Source organism: Tympanuchus pallidicinctus, unplaced genomic scaffold (genome assembly GCF_026119805.1).
Source record: "Tympanuchus pallidicinctus isolate F22 unplaced genomic scaffold, pur_lepc_1.0 scaffold4, whole genome shotgun sequence".
NCBI lineage: Eukaryota > Metazoa > Chordata > Aves > Galliformes > Phasianidae > Tympanuchus > Tympanuchus pallidicinctus.
The window spans coordinates 21,987,766-22,010,221 of record NW_026294758.1 but is presented as its reverse complement, the minus strand read 5'-3'; the positions used below and the strand labels follow the sequence as shown (position 1 = coordinate 22,010,221).

General features: G+C 37.9%; 1 protein-coding gene across 2 annotated transcripts in view; it reads left to right on the top strand.

Annotated features, from left to right (window-relative positions):
- The window catches only part of FBN2 (fibrillin 2), a 157,853-nt gene that overhangs the window by 86,041 nt on the left and 49,356 nt on the right, over positions 1–22,456 (top strand). For both annotated transcript variants that reach the window (XM_052701072.1, XM_052701073.1), the window contains 11 exons: positions 2,824–2,943; positions 7,146–7,283; positions 8,572–8,622; positions 9,064–9,189; positions 11,418–11,645; positions 12,017–12,142; positions 14,775–14,903; positions 19,804–19,929; positions 20,716–20,841; positions 21,182–21,304; positions 21,430–21,555. In XM_052701072.1, coding sequence (XP_052557032.1) covers positions 2,824–2,943; positions 7,146–7,283; positions 8,572–8,622; positions 9,064–9,189; positions 11,418–11,645; positions 12,017–12,142; positions 14,775–14,903; positions 19,804–19,929; positions 20,716–20,841; positions 21,182–21,304; positions 21,430–21,555 — 1,419 coding nt within the window. The remainder of the gene's footprint in view (positions 1–2,823; positions 2,944–7,145; positions 7,284–8,571; positions 8,623–9,063; positions 9,190–11,417; positions 11,646–12,016; positions 12,143–14,774; positions 14,904–19,803; positions 19,930–20,715; positions 20,842–21,181; positions 21,305–21,429; positions 21,556–22,456) is intronic.

Genomic DNA, 22,456 nt, shown 5'->3' with positions numbered 1-22,456 from the left:
AGAAAATGTTGATCTGTGTGTTGAGAAACATGTGAATATTGTGACTTCTTCAAAAAACTACTGTTCCTTTATGCTACTGCAGTTCTTCAGCTGTTTTTGTCCCCCCCTTACTCTGAAATTGTGCTCAGATTTGGCTAAGTTGAAAGTCTAATTTTGCATTTACTCACTCAGTGGAGATATACTATATTCTTTGTGTGCAAGAGCTCCAAAATTTCCATGGGGCTGCTTGTGCATGGTCCATCATGGTAACTTCTCTGAAGTTTCCGCCTTAGGTGAACAGGGAAGAGCACTGAACTGGACAGATAACCACACCTGCATAAAAGCAGAAGCATAAACGCAGAGACTGATCAAAGAGCCCTCTGGCCCAGTGCTAACTAAAAAAGAGCAAGTACAGAGCATTGCTTTCCAGAAATACTCTCTGTACTGCTGTGATTCCAAAGTAGGATCTTTCCATTAATAACTGTCTATGGATTTCTGTTCAATAAGTTGTCCAGATTGATGTTGATTCGTGAAAGTTTTCAACATCCCAGGGAGAGGTTTTCCAATTTCTCAACTCATTGTGTAAATGTTTGTTTAGTTGTTTGGCTACCAGCTAGCTTCACTGGCTGTCCCTTTGTTCTTGCAATGCAAGTGATGGTGACATGTTGATGCTTTTGACTGGGAGCAACTATGTGTATCTTCTGTATAGTCCACTTTCCCTTCCTTTCTTCCCCTGTACTGGGAACTATTCAACATACAGTGCTTTAAAGATTATCTCTATGCCTCGCTGTGATCTGTTTTTAATCTTGGGAATATTTGGTTTCCCTGTGAAAGCAGCAGATATTACTCTCTGCTACCAGGTATTGCTGGCTAGGAAAAGATAGGGAAACTAGGGAGGCAGGAAACGTACCCTAGATTGTAAAACTTGAGGTAATAAAGTGTGAAATGTATTTACAGGGAGGGGAAGGGGTGCAGAGCAGATAAACGTTTTCCAGATTGCCAGCTGGGATACAGAGGTGCTTTGCTCTGCACAAACTATCTGGCTTCTGCAGATCTTACGTGATTACCTCCGTGTTGTGTTGGTACGTGACCAGTGCAAAGCCTGTCCTGGCCCCACATGTTTGCATACACTGTTGTTGTACTCTTCGGCAAGCTGGAGTGGGCTGTGATCTGTTAAAATAAAACCTGAGATAACACAACCAACTTTATCTAAGCAGGCTTTCTGCGAAGAAAAGTGGAAGCTATGCCTGTTGTGACATCAGGCAGACGTCTGTTCGGGACTGGCAGCTCTGGAGGAGCAATGCAGGGACAGCATTATTGGTAGCATGGGATTTAGCATCTCAGGATTAGTACAGCAGTTAGCCCTGTGTAGGAAGTCCTAAACACAATTGCTTGATATGGTAAAGGCTCCTGGATCTCGTGTCTGCATCTGTGTAAGCTGGCTAACACACAAGACAGAGAGTAGATTTTACTCTTTTGCTGCTCAAAAGCTTGCTGTCATTCAAAGACAAGTCTATTTACTGTTTGTAGGCAAGTAATTCCATTAAGTAAAGAAACTGTGAAAATTGGCCCTATAGTTAGCTTCTTGGCTTGGATGTGAAGAGGGAGATGACTCAGTTTCCTAAGCATTTCTGAGTGTTTTCAATCTCTTTATTTCTTTCCTCATCCGCCCGTATATATCCTTTGGTGACTATTCTAAATGATTCCTACAACCCCATAAACGTCGCAAGATTCCTTCATGGAATCTTCCTCCAGGTCTAGTGAAATGACAGCTTGATCCCTCTTGGCACACTGAATAGCAAATGGTACCTTTTGCATGATTTCTGACCAATGAGCAGGGTGCTACAGTCTGTTGATACTATTAATGTTACTGGTGCTTCATACATCCTGTGTTAATTTATAATTAATTTTTGTGTATCAATATGACATTATTCTTTGGACAGTACTAGCAAACATAAGTGTGCACTAGCAATTTTGTTTCAGGCCTGACAGAGAAACTGTCTGGTTAGATTAGAACGTATGACTTGATTAGAGATCCAGATAAAAAAAATTGAACTGGTTGAGTTTAGGAAAAAGTAGTGGACATGCATCTGCAACTGTTCTTTGAAAAAATTTGCTGGTATTGTTTTAATCTTAGAATTGATTTGACTTTAAATAATAATAATAAAAAAATCAAACCAGCAAATAATACTGTCTGCAGGGGTCCTATTCTTTTATATGAGCCAGCTTAAAAAATTCATACGGGCAATAAATAGAAGGAGTTAGGGGATAGGGGAAAGCACCATTTACGCTATACAAGTTCCAACTCCTATTTCTTGAATACTTTCCAGAGCTACAGAATTGCAGCCAGCATTGGAATATTTTGATTCCGACAGGGTTTTCTTAATTCTTCCAAAGCCTTATGGAGCCATAAATGACAGAAACAATAAGACTTTTGTTTGTGCACAGCGTGTTGTGGCTAGGGATGCATTGCTTTCCATGATGAAAGAATTTTGATTTCTCACAAGGCTGTTACAATTTATGCTGGAAAATTTTATATTCCACGTTCTTGGAAACCCTTGTCTTTGGAGGAAACAGTCATTTAATTAATGCTTTCAAAATATGCATTCCTATACTCATGTACATAAATGCTAACTGTCTGTCTTCATCTTTTATATGTCATGCTTCAAAAAGACAGACAGGAAGACAGGCAGACAATGAAAAAAAGAAAGGAGGGAAAAAATACATATACCAGACTTTCTTGGCAAAACAATCCACAGCAGCATTGATGCTCCTTATTTCATTATTTTTTTTTCCCAGAAGCACATTACTGTTCTAACAGTGTCTTTTCTTTCTGGATTGTAGATATAAATGAATGTGAAAGCAGCCCATGTGTCAATGGTGCCTGCAGGAACAATCTTGGATCTTTCAGTTGTGAATGTTCACCTGGCAGCAAGCTGGACTCTACAGGACTGATCTGCATCGGTGGGTCTTCCCTTGTGTTTTGCTGTTGTTGCTGTTGTTTTTTTTATCTGTTTTTCTTACTAATTAAAAACAAACAAAACCAAAAATAAACATTTAAAGCGTTGATTAAATCAGCAAGAAATTAATTTATTTTCCTCCTGTAGTAGACTGCATGTATAGTTGCGTAAGACCAAACAAATCCAAACCAATAGGATTGATTCCATGGAAGCAGAAGAATGTTAAGGAATTATTGTCATTCTTACAAAAGATAAGATATGAGTAAAAATGTAGGTAGTAAGGGTAATAACTGAAAAATTGCAAAGCCAAAATACCTTTTCAATTTTTTGTCCTCTATATATTTGAGACAAGAGAGTAAAACTGGACCAACATCTACTCAAATAGTGATATGAAAGCTCCTGGCTTTTAGGATTCATGGCATTCTTCATAAACTGCGGAGATTACTTTTCCTACCTATCAAGAAATAGTGATGTTTGCCTTACAGCACAATCCTTACCTCTATTGTAGAAAGCTGTTAAAGGAGAGTAAAACATATGAAAATTTGTCAGGATCCCTGTCCCTGGAGGAAAAATGAGTATTGTGCCGTGTATTTATGCAAGACATATATGTATAGAAAAATAATGTAACATAAATACTGTTAGCATCCTTGGAGGTTTTCTTTTGCACTGAAAAAGAGCAGAGCATAGCACAGATTTTATCAGAGCTAGCAGCAACAGTTGCCTGCAAGATGTTATTCCCATTATCTTTGGAAGCCATTCTCTTTTCTTTTCTTGTCTTTCCAAGAAGATTCAAAGGGCTAGACACATCAGCACTCCTCAGTTGCTCAAAAGCTGCCATTTGTGTAACATAATTGAATTTATTGTAGGATATGTTGGATAATTTGGATTGGAGTGTCATTAACAATGCGATGATGCTTAGTTTAAATGTTTCTTCTATTTTAAGATAGATTTGTCTGGTGTTCTTGATTCAACTTTGTTGCCGTGCCAAGACTTTCTTAAGATTGGAAAGTTAATGTAAAGACTGCAGTTTCTTTTTAATGAAGGCATCTCTCTGTGCCTTGATTTGTTTTTTTAAGTGAATATTACTTTTCACCTAAGCCTTCTCCTAGCCTTTCACTTAGGTTTTTAGGGGTACTACCACCACCTCTGACCTGTACAGTTTAGTATTCTGCTTGTTCCATTTCACATTGTGCTGATATCTTGACGTGACCACTTTAACCTGTGCTTAATTTTGTTGTGTTCTGGCATCCAAAGGTTTTCTGAGTTCATTAAGGGCTTAATTGTAACAATGTTCCTGATTTACTTTGCAAATTTTTTCCATTGGGATGACTAGAGTGTGAGGTACTATTTAGCCTGAGTAGTATTTGTAAATAATGTAAAATAAATAATACAAATACTTGAATAGTCAAATAAAAAGGGAAGGATAGGAGCTACCTTATTCTGTAGGGCCTAATTGTTACTCGTTCTTGTTGATCAGCATTCTCTCTGGAAGTTTTCTGTACTACAACTGAGACTATGTCAGGACAGAAGTGTCAGAACAGCTCATGTAAGAAATACATTTTTATAGAGATAGAATCAATTTATGTTCTCCTACCTTGGCAAAACTTCCACTGGAATTGGTAGTGATGGGAGAAGGGTAGACTAAATTACTGGAAGGTGAGTAAGGGTTTGAGATTACAGGTTTGTGTTTTCACTGTTATCTCGTGGACTCAGGTCAGACCTATGACAGTCCTCGAGAAGCTTTGTGGCTGGCACATGCCCTCTTCTCGGTTTCTGAAGACAAAACTTGTCTTTTCTGGTTCCTTTGCCTGATCTGCTCAGCCTTAATGCTGAAGAGCCAGGGGTCTTGAGCCATTTGCATCTGTATTGCATGCAGAAATTCTGCTAAGATATAAGTCATTTGTCTCTTTCTGTCAACTTCCCTGCGCAGAGGGAAAATGACTTGTTACACTAAGAGCAAGAATTCAAGTCGCAACATTTGGCTCAAACTTCCAGCAAATTAGGGTTGTTAGTGTAGCCTTTACAGTAAAAGCTTTCAGCGAGAAAGTTGATATATTATGCATTTGTTTTGCTTTATAACTCTCTGCCTGTTGTATTAAGGCTACTCCTATTTTAAAGGAGGAAAGAAATAGAACTGTTTTGAAATACATCTGTTCGTTTTACCACTGCTGCATTGCTATTTTGGGAATTGTTTGTATAGTGGGTGTACTGCCATTTGTGCTGTTTGAAATATACATTTAATATATTATTTTAATGAATATTTAGTCAATGTTTTTGGAATTCATATAGCACACAGCCTGTAGGCTGCCATCTGCCTGTAGTATGCATATATTCTTCTTCAAGTCAGAATCAAAGAGATGCAAGTAGCAGAAAGAATGCTTTGATGCTGAATAATATATTATAATATAAAAAATGTTTTTTTTTCACCAAAGCAAAAGTCACAGTGACTGCCCGTTGTAAATTTTGTCTGGACAAGAGAGGTTGTGTAAAATAAATGAAATTAACTCACAACCAGAAAAAAAGATGAGACAAGCAGACTTCAGCAGGATAATGCAGATGCAGCTGGTGTGAAGAAAGTCGTCTGCTAATATGTATAGTTAAAATTATTTTTTGAGATACTATTTTGACTTTTTGATCATGTAAAGCTGGTTACTAAAAATGTGCAATATCATGCTCAAATGATTGCTAATCAATGAAGCAATATAAACATTTACATTTTGACAAAATGAAGTAGGTATATCAACGTAAGGCCAGCAAGCTGGGTGTAGCATGAGATAGATTCAGGCTGGGCGTTAGGAAATACTGCTTTTCTGAAAGAGTGGTCAGGCACTGGAATGGGCTGCCCAGGGAGGTAGTGGAGTCACCGACCCTGGGGGTTTTCAAGGAACGTTTGGATTTTGTGTTGAGGGACGTGGTTTATTGAGAGCTATTGGTGATGGGTGGATGGTTGGACTGGGTGATCTTGTGGATCTTTTCTTGGTGATTCTATAATTCTATGATAGTTAAAGAGACTTTCATCCTTCCTGTCTCAAGGCCCTGAATTTGGGACATTTGATGAGAAAGCACATACCCATCCCGTAGTAGGTCAAGAGCAGATCCAGGAAGTCACTTCATAAGTTATGTCTTCCTTTGGTCTTGTAATGTTATCCCTAGTCTTGATTGTTGGATAAAGGATGATTAAGGATTAGAAAAAATGATTTTTTCCATGATCATTTGTCCTTCACTGATTTGTAACATTGTACTCTACATTTTTTGAGACCAATGGTAATCTAAATAATATGACTCTTAAAATTGATTGTTTATGAATTAAATTTTCCAGTTTCTAGAACCAGTTTCCAGAACTGGCTCCAGGAACGTTCTTGCACAAGCTTTTCTTTTTCTGTTATATTACACAAACAGTGGTTGTGCTCTCAGCATTCTGCATAATATTCTAATACCAGTTTTGTAGAAAAGTTCAAGTTTTTTAAAGAAAAAAAATTCTGGAGCACATTGCTCCTAAGTATGATCTCTGAGTAATACCAATCAACAGCACCTAATAGATAGTCTGACTTTCTGTATGTGAATTATACATAAACCTTTAAAACCAATTCCTATGCATCTTGCATTAATTGTCTTGTTACGTTAATCTGAGCCATTTGCTTAGTTTTGAACTATGGGTATGTGCATGCTGTTAAACTCCATCCAGGCTGTCTTCCAAATCTGGCTTAGATCTTTACAGACTGCTTTTTAACTATCCAATCACCAAGATTGTAGTCTGCTTTAAGAATTTTGGTCTCTTTTAAATATAATAGTATAAAAATACTGAACCAAAGTATTTTACTTTCAAAAATTCATACTTGATTTAGGATCTAACTTATATTTTAAAAAGTGAATTGTGCACTGTAAGCATGGTTGTTTTGAATTAAATACTTGGGTACCTAAAAGAGAATTTGAGACAATTTCAGGCAGCAGAATTTACGCTGGTAGAGCTTTGGTAGCTGTAAGACCTGTCCTGTAGATTGCCTCAAGGGATACATTCTATCACTCATTTTTGGTGATAGTGCTGTCTATATCCTCTGCTTCTAAAACAAAAAATGTGCAAAATGACTCAAGTGGAAGATCCTGCTTTTAGAAGACAGACTGTGCTCTCGTTGTACTGTGTCTGCCATTATGAGATGTCAGCTCTTCCTGCTGTGACAGTTCCATATTGTTTCTGTTGTGCTGCAGATAGCCTGAAGGGGACTTGCTGGCTTAATATCCAGGACAGTCGCTGTGAAGTCAACATCAATGGTGCTACACTGAAATCTGAATGCTGTGCTACTTTAGGAGCAGCTTGGGGCAGCCCATGTGAGCGGTGTGAATTAGGTATGCTATTACGCTTTCATATTCTGTGTCTTTTGGGAGAAAAGTGAGTGTAGAACCAGAAAAATTCTCACTTTTTTTTTTTTTTCAGTTAAAACAAACAAAAACACTATGAATTGAGAATGTTTCCTGTAGCATCTTTTGTAATCTCCACCATCAGATACCATTCTAACTTTGAGACTGTGAGGAAATAATATTTGAGTGGATTCCTGAGTAGTTCTCCACAAGTATAATGCACTGAGATAATAAGGACTAAAAAAATAAAGTGAAATACCTGTTAAAAATCTTGAAGGCCTTTTATTCTGTGGGCTGTTAACACTCATCCCAGCTATTTTCACACACATAGCTTATGTATCACTATTGACTGTAGTAGGACTAGTATTAGATCACAAGTTTAAGGGTAGAGATTGGAAGTAGGAATATTAATGTGTACTGTGTTTTGTGGAGAATATGTTGTGCCACAGTCTTGCCCCAAGGTTTGAATAAAACCACTAGAGACTGAACCAATGTCATGACATTTTAGCCTGTGGTTCTTAATTGAAACAATAACTGTGGGCAGATCTGTCAGATCTAATAAGCATGGTGCAAATAGCATCCAGCAGTGCTTTTAACTGTGCAGTGGAGCATCGAGCAGAGATACTGCTTTGGAGTACAGGAAGCAACATGGTGAGTTTAGGCTTATAGAACTAATCAAAGACTCATTAATCTCGAGCACTCATTAGCTTAGATGAGTACATCTAAGTGCTCATGAGTACATTTAATTTATTTTCTTTAACTTTCTAGATTTCAGCAATCTCGCATGTCTCTACATCATTCTACATTTTACATACATATCCTAAAATAACATCTTTGCTCAGATGCTTTGTAAAGCTACAGGGGAAAAACACACACACCAAAAAAAAAAAAAAAAACAACAAAAAAAACCAAACCTACACAAAAAAAAAACCCCATAACTCTTCGATGATAACTGGCATCACTAAGCTTTAAATCCTGTAGCCTTACAGGACATGTACCTTTCATCTACATCTGAGTGCTGAGATTCATCTCATTCTGTCCCTAGTAGTGGAAAGCACAACGAAGTAACTATGTAACATTTAATTTCCTCAGTTATTATTTGTTCTAAATAAGACATATGAGTCAGTAGTCTTTTTCATTGAGGATAGATCACTTACTACGTTATACAGTCAAACTTAGATAATGTAGGATAATTGCAAAGATACTTTTTATTCTATATTGCTTACTGTCATGTGTCATCCTGAAGCAGTGATGCATCTTTTTTGCTTGATTCCAGACACAGCTTGTTCAAGAGGATTTGCCAGAGTTAAGGGTGTTACCTGTGAAGGTAAAGTTTTGTGTTTCTTTTCACTCGTTTTTCTCTCAGAAAACAAATGAGAGGGTGAGCTGTAATCATACTAATTTTAGAGCTGCTATCAATTAATGACTGTTGGGAACTTACTACTTAACACTGTTGGAGAATGTCAAAATGGTACAAAAAGGATGGAAGTGCTCCCTCATAATACATTTAATTGTTTTTCATTCTCTCATCCACAAGCATTTTGTCTTACTTAGAGAATATGGCATCTTAATGTCCTGTGTCTTACCATCTTATAAGATTCCCTTGGGTGAGAGGGAGCCAGATGCTTGTTCAGATCCTAATACAGCATGAGTGAAACCGCTGTGCTTTCTTTTGTACAGCTGAAGTTCTCAGTAAAGTTGTCACTATCTCCTTGCTGGAATTAGCATACATTCTGAAACTTCTTTCATCCCTTCACTTTACCAACAGATGTAAATGAGTGTGATGTTTTTCCTGGAGTTTGTCCCAATGGACGATGTGTTAACAGTAGGGGCTCATTTCATTGTGAATGCCCAGAAGGACTGACGCTGGATGGAACAGGGCGAGTGTGTTTGGGTAAGAACATAGTCAACTTTGGCAGCCTTTTAGCTGTGTTTAATAACTGTCTGAAATAAATCTTAAAGGAATAAGAAGGGACATTTGGTCTGTTTTCTGAACAGCTGGCTTTAAGTGTATGTTTTAGTTTATGTGTGCTTGGATTTCAGATACCTATTCACTTCAGGGAAGAGTTAGGGAATATGAATGTTGGTGATGTGACAGGTTTTGCCCTCACTGCAGTCAGTAGGTTTTACTAGAGTGTTCCCCTTAATGTAATTCACATTGCCCAGTCTGACTCACTGTGAGGTAGGCAATAAGCAGTTTGCTGGCCAGCCAGGGCCTTGTAATGGATAATGACTTGTTCTTTTCTCTATCTACTCATTTTATGACATTAAGGTACCATCCTGTAGCAGAAATATGCAGACTGAAATTGATTTGTTTGAAAGTAAGTAAAATGGGTGTAGGTAAAATTAAGACTTCATCTTTGTTGTGCACTACAAAACATGATGTCAGTGAAGACATAATATCCTGGTTTTATGTATAAAAAGTATTACAGACTGTATATAAGTTAAAGGAAACAAAAATATGCTGTAGCAAGTATAGTTAATGTTATTAGTCTGTTAATGGAAGTGCATGAATGAGATCTGATAGTGCTTTTTACAGTCACAAGTTTTATAAAATGTTACATTGCTACACGTTTCTGTAGCATCTAAGTTATCCTAATAACACAACATTGCCTGACAGTGAATGTACTTGGTCTTCTTTTCCTTTCCTTTTTAGCTGGATGTTCTATAATATCCTGAAAGAATTTTTATTTTTTACATCTGATAAGCTGTGAAATCCAAATTCAGATTGCACAAAATGTTTACATGGTTTTAAACAAGCTACATTTCATAATTTAGAATGATATTTATCTATAAGACTATGGGAAAAAACAGAGACAAATTTGTTGTGATTTGTAGTGTATCCTAAAAAGTGCAGGTCTGCTTTAAAGGAAATTATGCTAAACACACCTTCTCCATCTATGGATTCAGCTTTTTTGCAGTACAACTTTTCAGATTGTCCTTTTGAAATCTTTAAAGATCAGTAGTCAGAGATGAAAAAGATGAAAGTAAGTGAACTGAATACTTAAAAGATTCTGGAATTTGTTAATTTTTTACCCTTTTTAAGGACTATAAAAATATAATTACTGACAGCATTTGATTTCTTTTGCGAAAACAGAACAGAACAATTGCAATTTTTGAGCCCTTGCTTCACTTCAGTCAAGAATTTGGCTATTCTAACCCATATTTTCTGTTTCAGTGGTATTCTTATTCCCCGAGATTCGAGTTTAAGCAATAGTTCTCCTTCAGTTGTTCTGCTGTTTATCAGTAGCTGATACAGACAGTTACCAGGTTGTGTTTTGTTGCTGCTGATGATTTCTAAAATATGAATGCAGCTCTAGAGACATTTTTTAAAATGAGAAATTTGAAAATAAACAGATGTACATTCTCAGCATAAAAATTCTCTTAGAAAAAAGAAATAATTCAAAACAAAGTCCACCAAGATGCATCTTCTGTTTCTCCTGCTAGGTTTTACTTCTTTTTTTTTATCCCATACTTATCAGTTCTCTTTTCAGCCGCTGTCATCTGTGGCCTTCAATCCTATATTACTTCTAAGTGAGAAACTTCGTAAGAAGAGGTGGTTGCAACAATGGAGTTGTTTTCAGGCAATGCACGGAATTCCTTTACCCTCAAATCCATTTTTTCTTCTCCTATTTCAATGAAAGAATATCCTTCTACATTACAAGATATGTGCTTTCTCCTGTGCTGCATAAGCACTGTGGCATATATTTCTCAAGTGCTTTGTTTTCTGCAGAGTCCACTGGAATGATTTTAGTGATAACAAGTATTTATTAGAATTGTGTTTGCTGAATCTGTTGAAGTGAAAATAAATATTATATTGATATGAGGAACTTTGCAGGAAACCATAAATATACTTTAAACAATTTCCATTTCATTTTTCTAAGTTGCAGAAGTTAGCATTTAGAGAAATACTTCTACTGCTGCGTGACACAGCAGAGATTTGAAAGCTTACCAATAGCAACTTCAAACTTCAACTCTGTGCAGTGTATGGTATCTTGAGCAGAAATCTGTATTGCAGAAACTGAAACACATAAGTAATCATGCCCTGGAAACAGCCGCTTCTGAAAGACAGAAAACCCCACCAAAATGTAACATTTCCCTTTGTTGTTTTAAATTGGGCAGATATCCGCATGGAGCAGTGTTACCTGAAGTGGGATGAAGATGAATGTATTCAGTCTGTACCTGGCAAATTTCGTATGGATGCCTGCTGTTGTGCTGTGGGTGCTGCCTGGGGCTCTGACTGTGAGGAGTGTCCAAAGCCTGGCACAAAGGAGTATGAGGCTCTGTGCCCCAGAGGTCCTGGTTTTTCTAACAGAGGAGATATTCTAACTGGCAGACCATTTTATAAAGGCAAGAATTAATTATTATCTAAAAATCTAAAAATTGTATGTACGTTTCAGTAACCATTCTAATGAGATGCCAGGGTTTGTATCTGTTATGTACTTGAGATGAGACATACTGTAAATATGTTTGCCTTACAGAGCTGGCACTACAGGTGGAAAACCTACTGCTTGCATGTTCATCCTTCTCAGTTATTTCTCCTTCCCCAGCCCTGACTAGTGTCTCCTGCTGCCCTGACTCCTCCTTTCATGCCAATAAGAAGGAAAGAAGGAAAAGAGAACTTCCATTACATATATAAGCATATAAATACAAAAAGAAGTAAATAAATATTTAAAATATTTGAGCCTTCTTTCTTTTTCCTTTTTTTCTTTTTTATGTAGATATCAATGAGTGCAAGGTATTCCCTGGTATGTGCATGAATGGTAAATGCAGGAATACAATTGGAAGTTTCAAATGTAGGTGTAACAGTGGGTTTGCTTTAGATATGGAGGAAAGAAATTGTACAGGTAAGTCTTGCATTTTCTCTGGCTTTTAAAGGAACTTGTGATGGTTACATAGCTTAGTGATCTGGGAGCTTAATGTAATTGATTTCCTTCAATTTCTAATCTGTGGTCAAAGCGGACAACTGTCTTCTTTTCCTTTTAGAAAGTGATTCTCTAATTAATTTTACTTTCATTTGGTACACGGACATTAAGAATCTGTTAAATTGGTGCTCAAAGTGCTTGTCGTTCTGAAAAATTAATAAAGTCACCAGTAAAGCTAATTTCAACGTTTTAATTTACAGATTAACTCACTTTCTTCTTACCAGATGAACTGAGAGACTCCAGTACTGATTATTTTTCATTTAGATAATGGTAACTAAGCACATACTGAAATACCTGTGCAATTCTGACAGCAGTGTTAATTCAAGATTTAATTTAATTGCATTTAATTTAAAAGTTTAGTATTTTGTTATTTACTGCCTAGAAAGCTGAAATGGAAGATAAGTGTGATAGTTTCCTGATTATGAGAAACTGGATGCCTGCATTGTGGGTGGCTCTGTGTTGAAAATGAAGGAGGTTTTTTTTTCCACACAGGATCTGAGAGAGTCTAAGTAATATGAAGTGTGGGTGGTAAGGCATGTTAACTGAGGTTGATCTGGATGTTAATGTTGCCCTAACTGGTGATTTCCTTGTTTTTATAGTGACTGCACGGATGAGAAATGCATTTAACTAACTTTATTTCTAATCTAACAAGAAAAGGTCAAAAAAATTCTCCGTACAAAAGTTCATTTGGTTCTGTTTTTCACAGAAAGTTTATTCTGATTAAAATGTTCCGCTGAACAGTAACAGAGACAAAGATTTTATTAAGTGGGAGACTTTTTGTTCATTTGTTTTATATTAGCAACAAAATATTTTGTAAAGCCTGTAGGAAGCCGCACATTCAGTGACATCCCAGGCCCGCCACATGGATTACCATTCTACACCTCTGCACATCTGCGTATGAGAACTGATCTTATACAACATAAACCTGTTGAGGGGAGTAACAAGGCAGAGAAGATTCTTACATGTGGTGAAAAATGAACCGCTTAGTCTTTGATTCTTTCTTTTTTTCTTTTATTCTTTCTTCATTTCTTCAGTTAAGCTTCCATTTTCCTTCTTTTCTTGGGTTACTCCATTGCCCAGGTCACCATTGTAGAACAGACATGTTGATGCCTTTCTCTGCTATTTTATTCCTTGCTTCCCAGATTTCTTGGATGTCAGAACCCTATCCTCTTTGTCTAGTATCTTTATTATTTCAAATACATTATAACTTTTATTCCTTGTACGGAGTTCATGTTTTCTTATTAAATAAAAATAATTGTGAATGAATTGTGGGGATTGTAGAGAGGAGGGCATGAACTGATGGAATTGTATGGTAGTTCAACTCAGAAACAGTGGATGGGCAGTAGAATAAGGAGAATTGTGTCTAAAAAGATGCGAGAGACAGTAAATAATACACTGTCCAGTCCAGTCCTTTCCAGTCCTCTTTTTAAATAGCAGTCTGTTTCACTGAATCGTATCTATGTTACAAATTCTGCTCAGATTCCTGCCTTACTACCAGTGTGTTTTACAATGAATCCTTCCTTCTCTTTTACCTTCTACAAACCTGGTATAGTTTTACAGAGAAAGTATCTGTCATGAAGACTAGATCAATCTATGACCCTGAGGGGGGCAGTAGGCCCCTGGGCACCCTGTGACCCCACAAAATGGAAAGGAAAAGGGAAAAGGGGTAGGGAGATGGGAGTTGGGCTCAAGAGAGGAAAAAAGAACAAAAAACAAACAATGGCAACAATCTATGGAGGAAAGCTTATTTACTAACTATGATATTGGAATACAATATAATACAATATAATTGAAATTGAGACTAATAAATCAATTGAAATAGGGAAGAGAGAGTTCCTGAGACTGAGTCAAACTTGAAAAGCTTGGAATGGCTAGGAAAGCACCCTCCAGCACCCACTGCCTGGCAGTAAGGGCCCCACGTGGAAGGGCCAGATCCCATGACTTCCGTAATGTACAGGGACAGGTACCTGGAATTGGAGCATTAAGACTTTAATTCCCAGTGCGCTATATGATGTTATGATGTGGAATTCCAAAAACCAAAAATCACAAAACCATGACAGTATCATTCAAACTTAGTTCGTAAACTACACATGCTACAAGAAACTAGTGAACTGTAATTCTTGCTTTCAAGTGAGCTACTTCGATTTTAAATGAAAAACTTGTTGTAAGCTTATAATGCTGTTACTTGAGAATTGTATTCATGAAAAGCAATTTAATGTCAATAGCAATGCATTCCTGGGTGAAATGGTGCCTGGTAATAATGACTTAGAATTTATTACAATTAGCTTCCTTAGAAATATAGCTTTAATTTACACTTAATGGAAGCCTACTTGTTACTTAGTGTACAGCTAAGAACTCTAAAGTCATTGCATCATGAATCTTCCACAAACTTTTTCATGTAATCAGATCATTTTAAATATGAAATGAATAACATTTCTCTGAGTTATGTACTACATAAGATTTTCTTCTAACTCATTTAAAATGACCATTTTTTGTGAAACGTAGGATCATTTTGAACTCTGATTTTTCTACCTTTCCATTTACTGTAATATAGATATTGACGAGTGCCGGATCTCCCCAGACTTGTGTGGAAGTGGTACTTGTGTTAACACTCCTGGAAGCTTTGAGTGTGAGTGCTTTGATGGTTATGAAAGTGGGTTCATGATGATGAAGAACTGTATGGGTAAGTGTTGCCAAGATGAGCTAAGTTCTTCCATTTACTGTATACTTGTACTATACCAGCTATGCTGCAGTGAATGCTTCATATGCATAATTGCTGTGACTTCTTGGAAAAAAAAGACATGTTCAGTAGATAGGACGGATAACTGAACTATGCATACAGCTTTGCTTTTTCTTTTTGCTGATGACAAATTCACATATTTCTATATAGATAATATACATTGTCAATGACCATTCATATAGTTTCAGCAGTGACTAATGAGGTATTGAAATATACAGCTAAGAATAAAAGTATTTTGAAAGTAGTATGATTTGTATTTCCTTTATACTATTAGGACTTAAGAAATTTTGAAAGTATTTTCTGAAAACCCACGTATCTTTAAATGGTCAAAACTTATAAGAATAGATCTGAAACAATAAATGCTGATAACCACCTTAAAAAAAATATATCTGATGTTAACATTCTGTATACACCATAAAAATTGAAAGTTTGAGATTTTGATCTTGGTTGAATGCTCTTCTCCCTAAATAAGTTCAGTTTTATGATTGTGACTCTAAGACCTAACTTTCTGTTGATGAAAGGAGCAAATCATTCAAATTCTCAGCAAAGACTCCTGAAAAAGAATCACCTTTGAAGATTGTCCAGTCCAACCGCTGCTGAGTGCAGAGTAAACTAGAGCAAGGACCATATGCAGTTGGATATTGAAAATCTTCAGGGATGGATACTGCACTGTCATAGAATCAAAGAATCCTTAGAGTTGGAGAGGACGTCTGAAAGCCATCTAGTTCATCTTCCTTGCAGTGAATGAGGACAAACACACTTGTTCAGGTTGCCCAGGGCCTGATCCAGACTCAACTTGGAAATGTCCAGAGACAGAAGGATGGAGTTTCTGCCACATATCTAGGCAGTCTGTTCCAGTGCCTTACCATCCTCACTGTAAAAGACTTTTTCCTTATATCTAATGTACTCTCTTTAAGCTTGAAACTGTTTCCTCTTGTTCCGTCACCATAGACCCTGCTAAAGAGACTGTCCCCTTCTTTCCTGTAACTCTCCTTTAGATACTTAAAGGCTACTCTCAGGTCATCTTGCAGCCTTCTCCAGGTTGAACAGCCCCATCTCTCTCAATCTGTCCACGTGGGAGAGGTGTTCTATCTCTTGGATCACTTTTGTGGCCTCTTTTGGATGTGCCTCAGTAGGTCCACGCCTCTCCTGTACTGAGGATTCCATACCTGGATGCAGTACTCCAGGTGAGGCCTCACCATCGCAGAGCAGAGGGGCAGGATCACCTCCCTTGATCTGCTGGTCATGCTGCTTTGGATGCAGCCCAGGATATGGTTGCCTTTCTGGGCTGCAAGGACACACTGCTGACTCCTGTCCGGCTTCTCACCCGCCTGTACCCAGGTCCCTGTCAGCACAGCTTGCACTCTATCCTTTCATCCCCTGGGTTGTATTGGTAGCGGGGGTTGCCTCGTCCAAGTGCTGGACCTTGCATTTGTCTTTGTTGAACTGCATGAGGTTCACCTGGGCCTACAGCTCAAGCCCGCCTAGGACTCTCTGGATGGCATCCTGTCCCTGTAGTGTGTCAGCTGCACCCCACAGCTTGGTTTCATCAGCAAACTTGATGAAGGTGTACTTGACCCTACGTCAGTGTTACTGATGAAGATATTAAAGAGTATTGGTCCCAGAAGTGACCCCTGGGGAACACCAGTCATTACTGATCTCCATCAAGTTGTTGTGCCATTGACCACCACTTTGTGTACTAAATTCAGCTGCCAGTTCTTTGTCCATCTAACAGGCCACTCAACAAATCTCTGCCTTTCCAACTTGGAGAGGAGGATGTTGTAGGATACTTTGTCAGAGGCCTTACTGAAGTTGAGATAGGTGACATCAGTGGCTTTTCCCTTGTCCATATCTCTCAGATACTTGTTCTGAGCATCCACCAGGTAAAAAGTTCCTTTCCATGTTTGAACAGAATTTCCTGTCTCAATTTTGTTCACATCTTTCTTGTTCTGTCAGTAGACAACAGTCAGAAGGTAGCTTTGTCTTCCTTACCCTCACCATAAAATATTTACACACACTGATAAACCCTCCCAAGCCTTCTCTTCTCAAGACTGAACATTCACAGGAGTCTAAGCTTTTCTTAAAATATATCTGAAATTCTATCCCATTTCTAGTGATTCTCCATGAAACTTTTTCCAGTATATGCATGTCTGTCTTGTACTGGGGAGCCTGGAACCGAATGCAACGCTTTAGATATGGTCTTATCCTTGTTATGTAGAGATTAAGGCTCACTCCCTTCAGTTTTCTGCTGGTACAATTCCTGACACAGTCCAGAGTGCTGCTGACTGTCGGTGCAAAAGGCGTGTTGCTGGCTCATGTTAAGCCTGCTGGGATCCCCACGTCCCACTCTGCAAAACTATTTTCCAGTTGGCCAGTCCCCAGCCTGTCCTTCTGAGTGTGTTCATTATATTCCAGGAGCAGAACATTGCCTTTGTTTGTTTGTTTTGTGAGTTTTCTGTTTGCTTGTTTCTCCAGCCAGTCAAGATTCCTCTGAATGGCAGTACAACTATCTGATGTGTGAACTACTCTTTCCATTTTTCTATCACCTGCATACTTCCTCAGGATGCACTCTGACCCATCATCCATGTCATTAACAAACTTATTTAACAGTATTTGTCCCATTATTGACTGCTGGAAATATACCACAAGGAACCTATTCATATCTGGACTTTGTGACGCTATCACAACCCTTTGAAGCTCCTGATTCAGTTTTAAGTCTACTCCACTATGCCCTTATCTAGTTCCTAATTCATCAGTTTGTCTGCAAGGGTCTTTGGGAAGACAGTGTCAAATGCCCTTCTGAAGTCAACATAAAAAGCATCTGCTGCTCTCTCACTCATTGATGTAGACATTGTTTTGATGAAAACTGTCTAGTTGGTCAGTTACGATTTTTCCTTTGAAGTCTCTGTTAACCATGCCATATTGTTTTCATTTGTATGTTTAGAGATGACTTCCAAATTGAAATGTTCTCTGATCTATCACTTTCCCAAGGATCAAAATGGGGCTGAATGGCCTGCAGTTCTGTGGATCCTCTTTCTTACCCTTTTTGTAATAGATTTCCTCCCATACAAAAGATTCTAATCTCATTGCCATAACTTTTCAAAGATGATCCATAGTGGCCTCACAGTGACATTGGTTAAATTTCTCAGCAATTGTGGGTATGTTTCACAAGGTTCCATGGACCTGTGAATGTTACATTTGTTTAAAAGTTCCCTAACTTGATAATGTCCCATCAAGAGTAAGTCTTCCTTATTTTAGACTTTAGTGCTGATTTTAAGTCTCAAATTCCTGAAAGCAAATATTGGGGAGGATGTAGGCCAAGACAGTTTTGAATAGAATCATAGAATCATAGAATCACAATGATGGAAAGGATCTACAAGATCATCTAGTCCAACCGTCCTCCTATCACCATTACTATCACTATCAAACCGTATCTCAAGGCACCTCATCCAGGCAAACATATACCTTCTGCCAGATGTCCATTGTCCACTTTTCCTTTTCCTCATTCTGTATTGTCTGTATTTTCTCTTATCTTCCTTTTGGCAATGATATACTTGTAGAGGACTTTCTTTTTGCTTTCATATTGTCCCTTGCTAGAGTCAGACTGTGATGGAATCCCTGCATACCCAAGCAGGGCCTCTATATTCTTCATAGATCACCTGTCCCTTCTTTTTGTGCTCTCAACTGACCTTAAATATGTGGTCCTAAGGCCCCCATGCAGGCCTCTTGTCACCTGTGCATGATTTCCTGTACACTGTGATGCTTGAAGATACCAAGAATCACCGAAAAGTCATTGCCTGAATTACAGCTTAACATAACAAAGAAGCTAAACCATGGAAGCCTTCATGAAAGACAAGGTACAAGTGCAGAGGGTGAATACTACTTGTTTTCTGTAAAACAGATGCAGGGAACCAAGCTGTCAGATTAATAAACAGTAAAAAAAATAAGAAAAATGAATTCTTGAGGACCTTTTGCAGAAAATAAGAAAAGGAAGGAATAGTTCTGAATCAAAACATCTTGGAGCTTTGAAGATGATCCAAACAAGAGTACACCAAGAAAGAAGTTGGATTCTGTCATCAGTCAGTTTCTCCCTTAATGGGAATAACCTGCAAAATCCTGTGATGCCTTAGCTAATCTCTCAGGCTAACAGAACGTAACACTAGTTTAAATCTATTTGAATGAAAGTCTCCCATTTCAAAGAAGGCTAGCTGTAGTTCTTCCTGGGAGTCCAAAAGTATAACTGCATCCTGCAGTCATAGTCTTTTGTTTGTAATTCTTTCTATCTGTAGCCTTGGCTGCATTTATCAAGTTTGAGAGTCAAATTCTCAGTTTTCATTGTAAGTAGTAGAAAGTATGTTTCTCTGCCACGTATCCATATAAACAGTAGCTCTCAAACTGAACAGCAGTTTAGTTAAAAGTTTGCACGCATGTCCCATTACTTGCAATTCTTGGACAACAATTTCAGTGCATACATAAATACATATCTTGTTGAATTTAAAAAAACTTTTTGAAAAAATTATCATGTTAACACATTGTTCAAAATAATAACCATCTAAACAGATGCTTTCTTTTCTTGTTTCCTACTTGTCTTAGAATAATTAATTTCAAATGTTATATTTTTCCCCCAATAAAATAAATCCAATTCACTTTAGCGTTTAGTAATCTATAGTATTTTGTTTGCCCTGTTACATAGAATGAGGAAAGCAGTAGTGTTGCTTGAATTAAACTGTTGTTTCATGTGTGAACTCCTGAACTTGACACTATCAGACTCTGACGACTGCCTTTCCCTTTTTTTTGATCCTTATTAATGAATTTTTGCTTACTTATCATGATTTATTTTCAGATATTGATGAATGTGAACGCAACCCTCTACTGTGTAGAGGTGGCATGTGTGTGAATACAGAAGGGAGTTTTCAGTGTAACTGTCCTGTGGGACATGAGCTGTCACCATCACGTGAGGAATGCATTGGTGAGTTTCAACTAAGAGTAATAGTCTTCATCTTTCTGAAAAGAGCAATATTTCGTACAATGTGTTACTGGTAAGGATGTGACTGCAGAATATTGTGTATGGATTCTTGATCTTCCTTGGAATACCTTCAAATAAAATGAGTACCTTTGAATTACAGCCTTATAGCAGACCCTATAAAATCTCCAGTGCCCTTGGCACTGTTGACTTCAAATTGAATTATTTTACTAGGCCTTTAGGGTTTATTAAGCAACTGAATGGACTGTACTGCTCATGTTAGCAACTTTCAATTAAAAGACATGAAAGTACAAAGTGAACCTTGTTCCTGCAATAACAAAAAGGTTTTTTGACTCTGTGGTGATATGCAGCTCAGCTTTTTGCACATAATCTTCTAAAAAGTTGGGGGGAAAAGAGTAAAAGCTGTAAAGCAGGTTGCCTGTTTGGTCGCTGTGTTTGATGCATAGTCACTGCATGAGATGGCTTAAACTCCAGCAAATTGGAGTAACATGCACTTGCTGAGGGTCAGTATTCAGCATGTGCTGCTGTTAATATTCACAGACAAGAGGTGAAGAAAATAAACATTTGGTTATTATACACGCTGTATTTGATCGCTAGACCTGATATACAGAGGTGCATACCTTGAACTGGAAAATAAAAAGAACGAGAAATTGAACATGTTTGAATTCTGCTGGTTTAAAATGTTATTCTTTATCCTCTTTCTTGGGCATTTGAGAAGTTGTAGTCTGCATTCTAGCTAGTAAGTAATCAATATAAATTCTTCTTTTCCAGATGTAAATGAATGCTCACTAAGTGACAATCTCTGCAGAAATGGCAACTGTGTGAACATGGTTGGAACATACCAGTGTTCCTGTAACTCTGGATACCAAGCCACATCTGACAGACAGGGCTGTGTAGGCAAGTGCCACATACCTTCAACTGTACATTTTTACTGCCACGTATATTATTTCATATGGCTTTCATACTACGTTCCACATATCTTTTGCACTTATTTTAACAACTCCAGTAATAAATGTGAACAAAAGCAGCACAACAGCAAAACTAAAAGTAGCTACTTTCTACATATGAAATGCAGTTGAAAGGCGAAAGGTTGAACAAAATGTAAATCATGAGAGTGCAGTATAAGAACTAAAAACTAGAATCATGGCAAACACATTCGTCTCCTAGGTAAAATTGCAAGATGAAGTGACTTTTCCTTATAAAAGTGGACTTACTGTAACTAATGTTGCTTCCCCAGATATTGATGAATGTATGATAATGAATGGTGGCTGTGACACCCACTGCACTAACTCAGAAGGCAGCTACGAATGTAGCTGCAGTGATGGCTATGCTCTAATGCCAGATGTCAGGACGTGTGCAGGTATGTTTTATTATCCTCATTGGATTTCATTTAAAATGTATTGAAAGTTAAAGCATTTGAGCCAATATGAATATGGTTTGGAAGTCTGCACCAGTGTGAGAGAACTAGTTTTACTTTTATTTCAGATATTGATGAGTGTGAAAACAATCCAGATATATGTGACGGAGGGCAATGTACTAACATTCCAGGGGAGTATCGCTGTCTCTGTTACGATGGATTTATGGCTTCTATGGACATGAAAACTTGTATTGGTAAGTATCTGTATGCAGTGAAGGTAATGCAAGTCTAAAAATCGTACAGCTTGCATTTTGGGATTTTCTGCTCAATCCTTCAAAAAAAGTTTTGGAATGGTACCTAAATTGTAGAAAACAAAAGATCTGTAGGTCTTTCTTGCCACTGTATAAATGACAGGAAGGGTATAAGAAATATTGAGAAAACTCTAGGCGTGAATCAAGTCCTGTAAATCCAAAAATAGGATTGATGTAATCACAGTTGTGGGATTTATCTAGAGCACTATGACTGAGAAGACAATTTTTGGGTGCCTCAGGCTTTTATTGTAACTCTTTTAAATATTTTAGTTTGTGCTCACAACTACAGAAAGGTATCATGCATGATTATTAAGGAAATCAAAATAAAAGTACTTCTTCAGTTTCAGTTAACATGTTTAGTTAGGTGCTTATATGAAGCCACCACCTTTTATATACAATGCTTTATTTATTTTAAGATGCTTGGGCTATGTTACTTAAATACTGAAATCTGTCCATTAAACCTTTCAGTAGTCATTTTAAACAAGGGCGCCTAGGTGTACAGACAAACACATTGAGGAAAAGTTAGGTTACAAAATGTCAAAGCTATTCTAGAATTACAGAGTATCCCAGGTTAAAAGGGACCCACAAAGTTCACTGAGACCGACCCCTGGCTCCACAAAATCCAAACCACCCAAAACCCAAACCCTGCATCTGAGAGCAGTGTCCCAACACTCCTTGAACTCCAGCACTGGGGCCGTGCCCACCGCCCTGTGCATCCCGTTCCGTGCCCACCGCCCTCTGGTGCAGCCCCTTTCCCTGACCCCCAGCTGCCCTCCCCTGACGCAGCTCCACGCCGTTCCCTCGGCCCTGTCGCTGTCACACACAGCAGAGCTCAGCGCTGCCC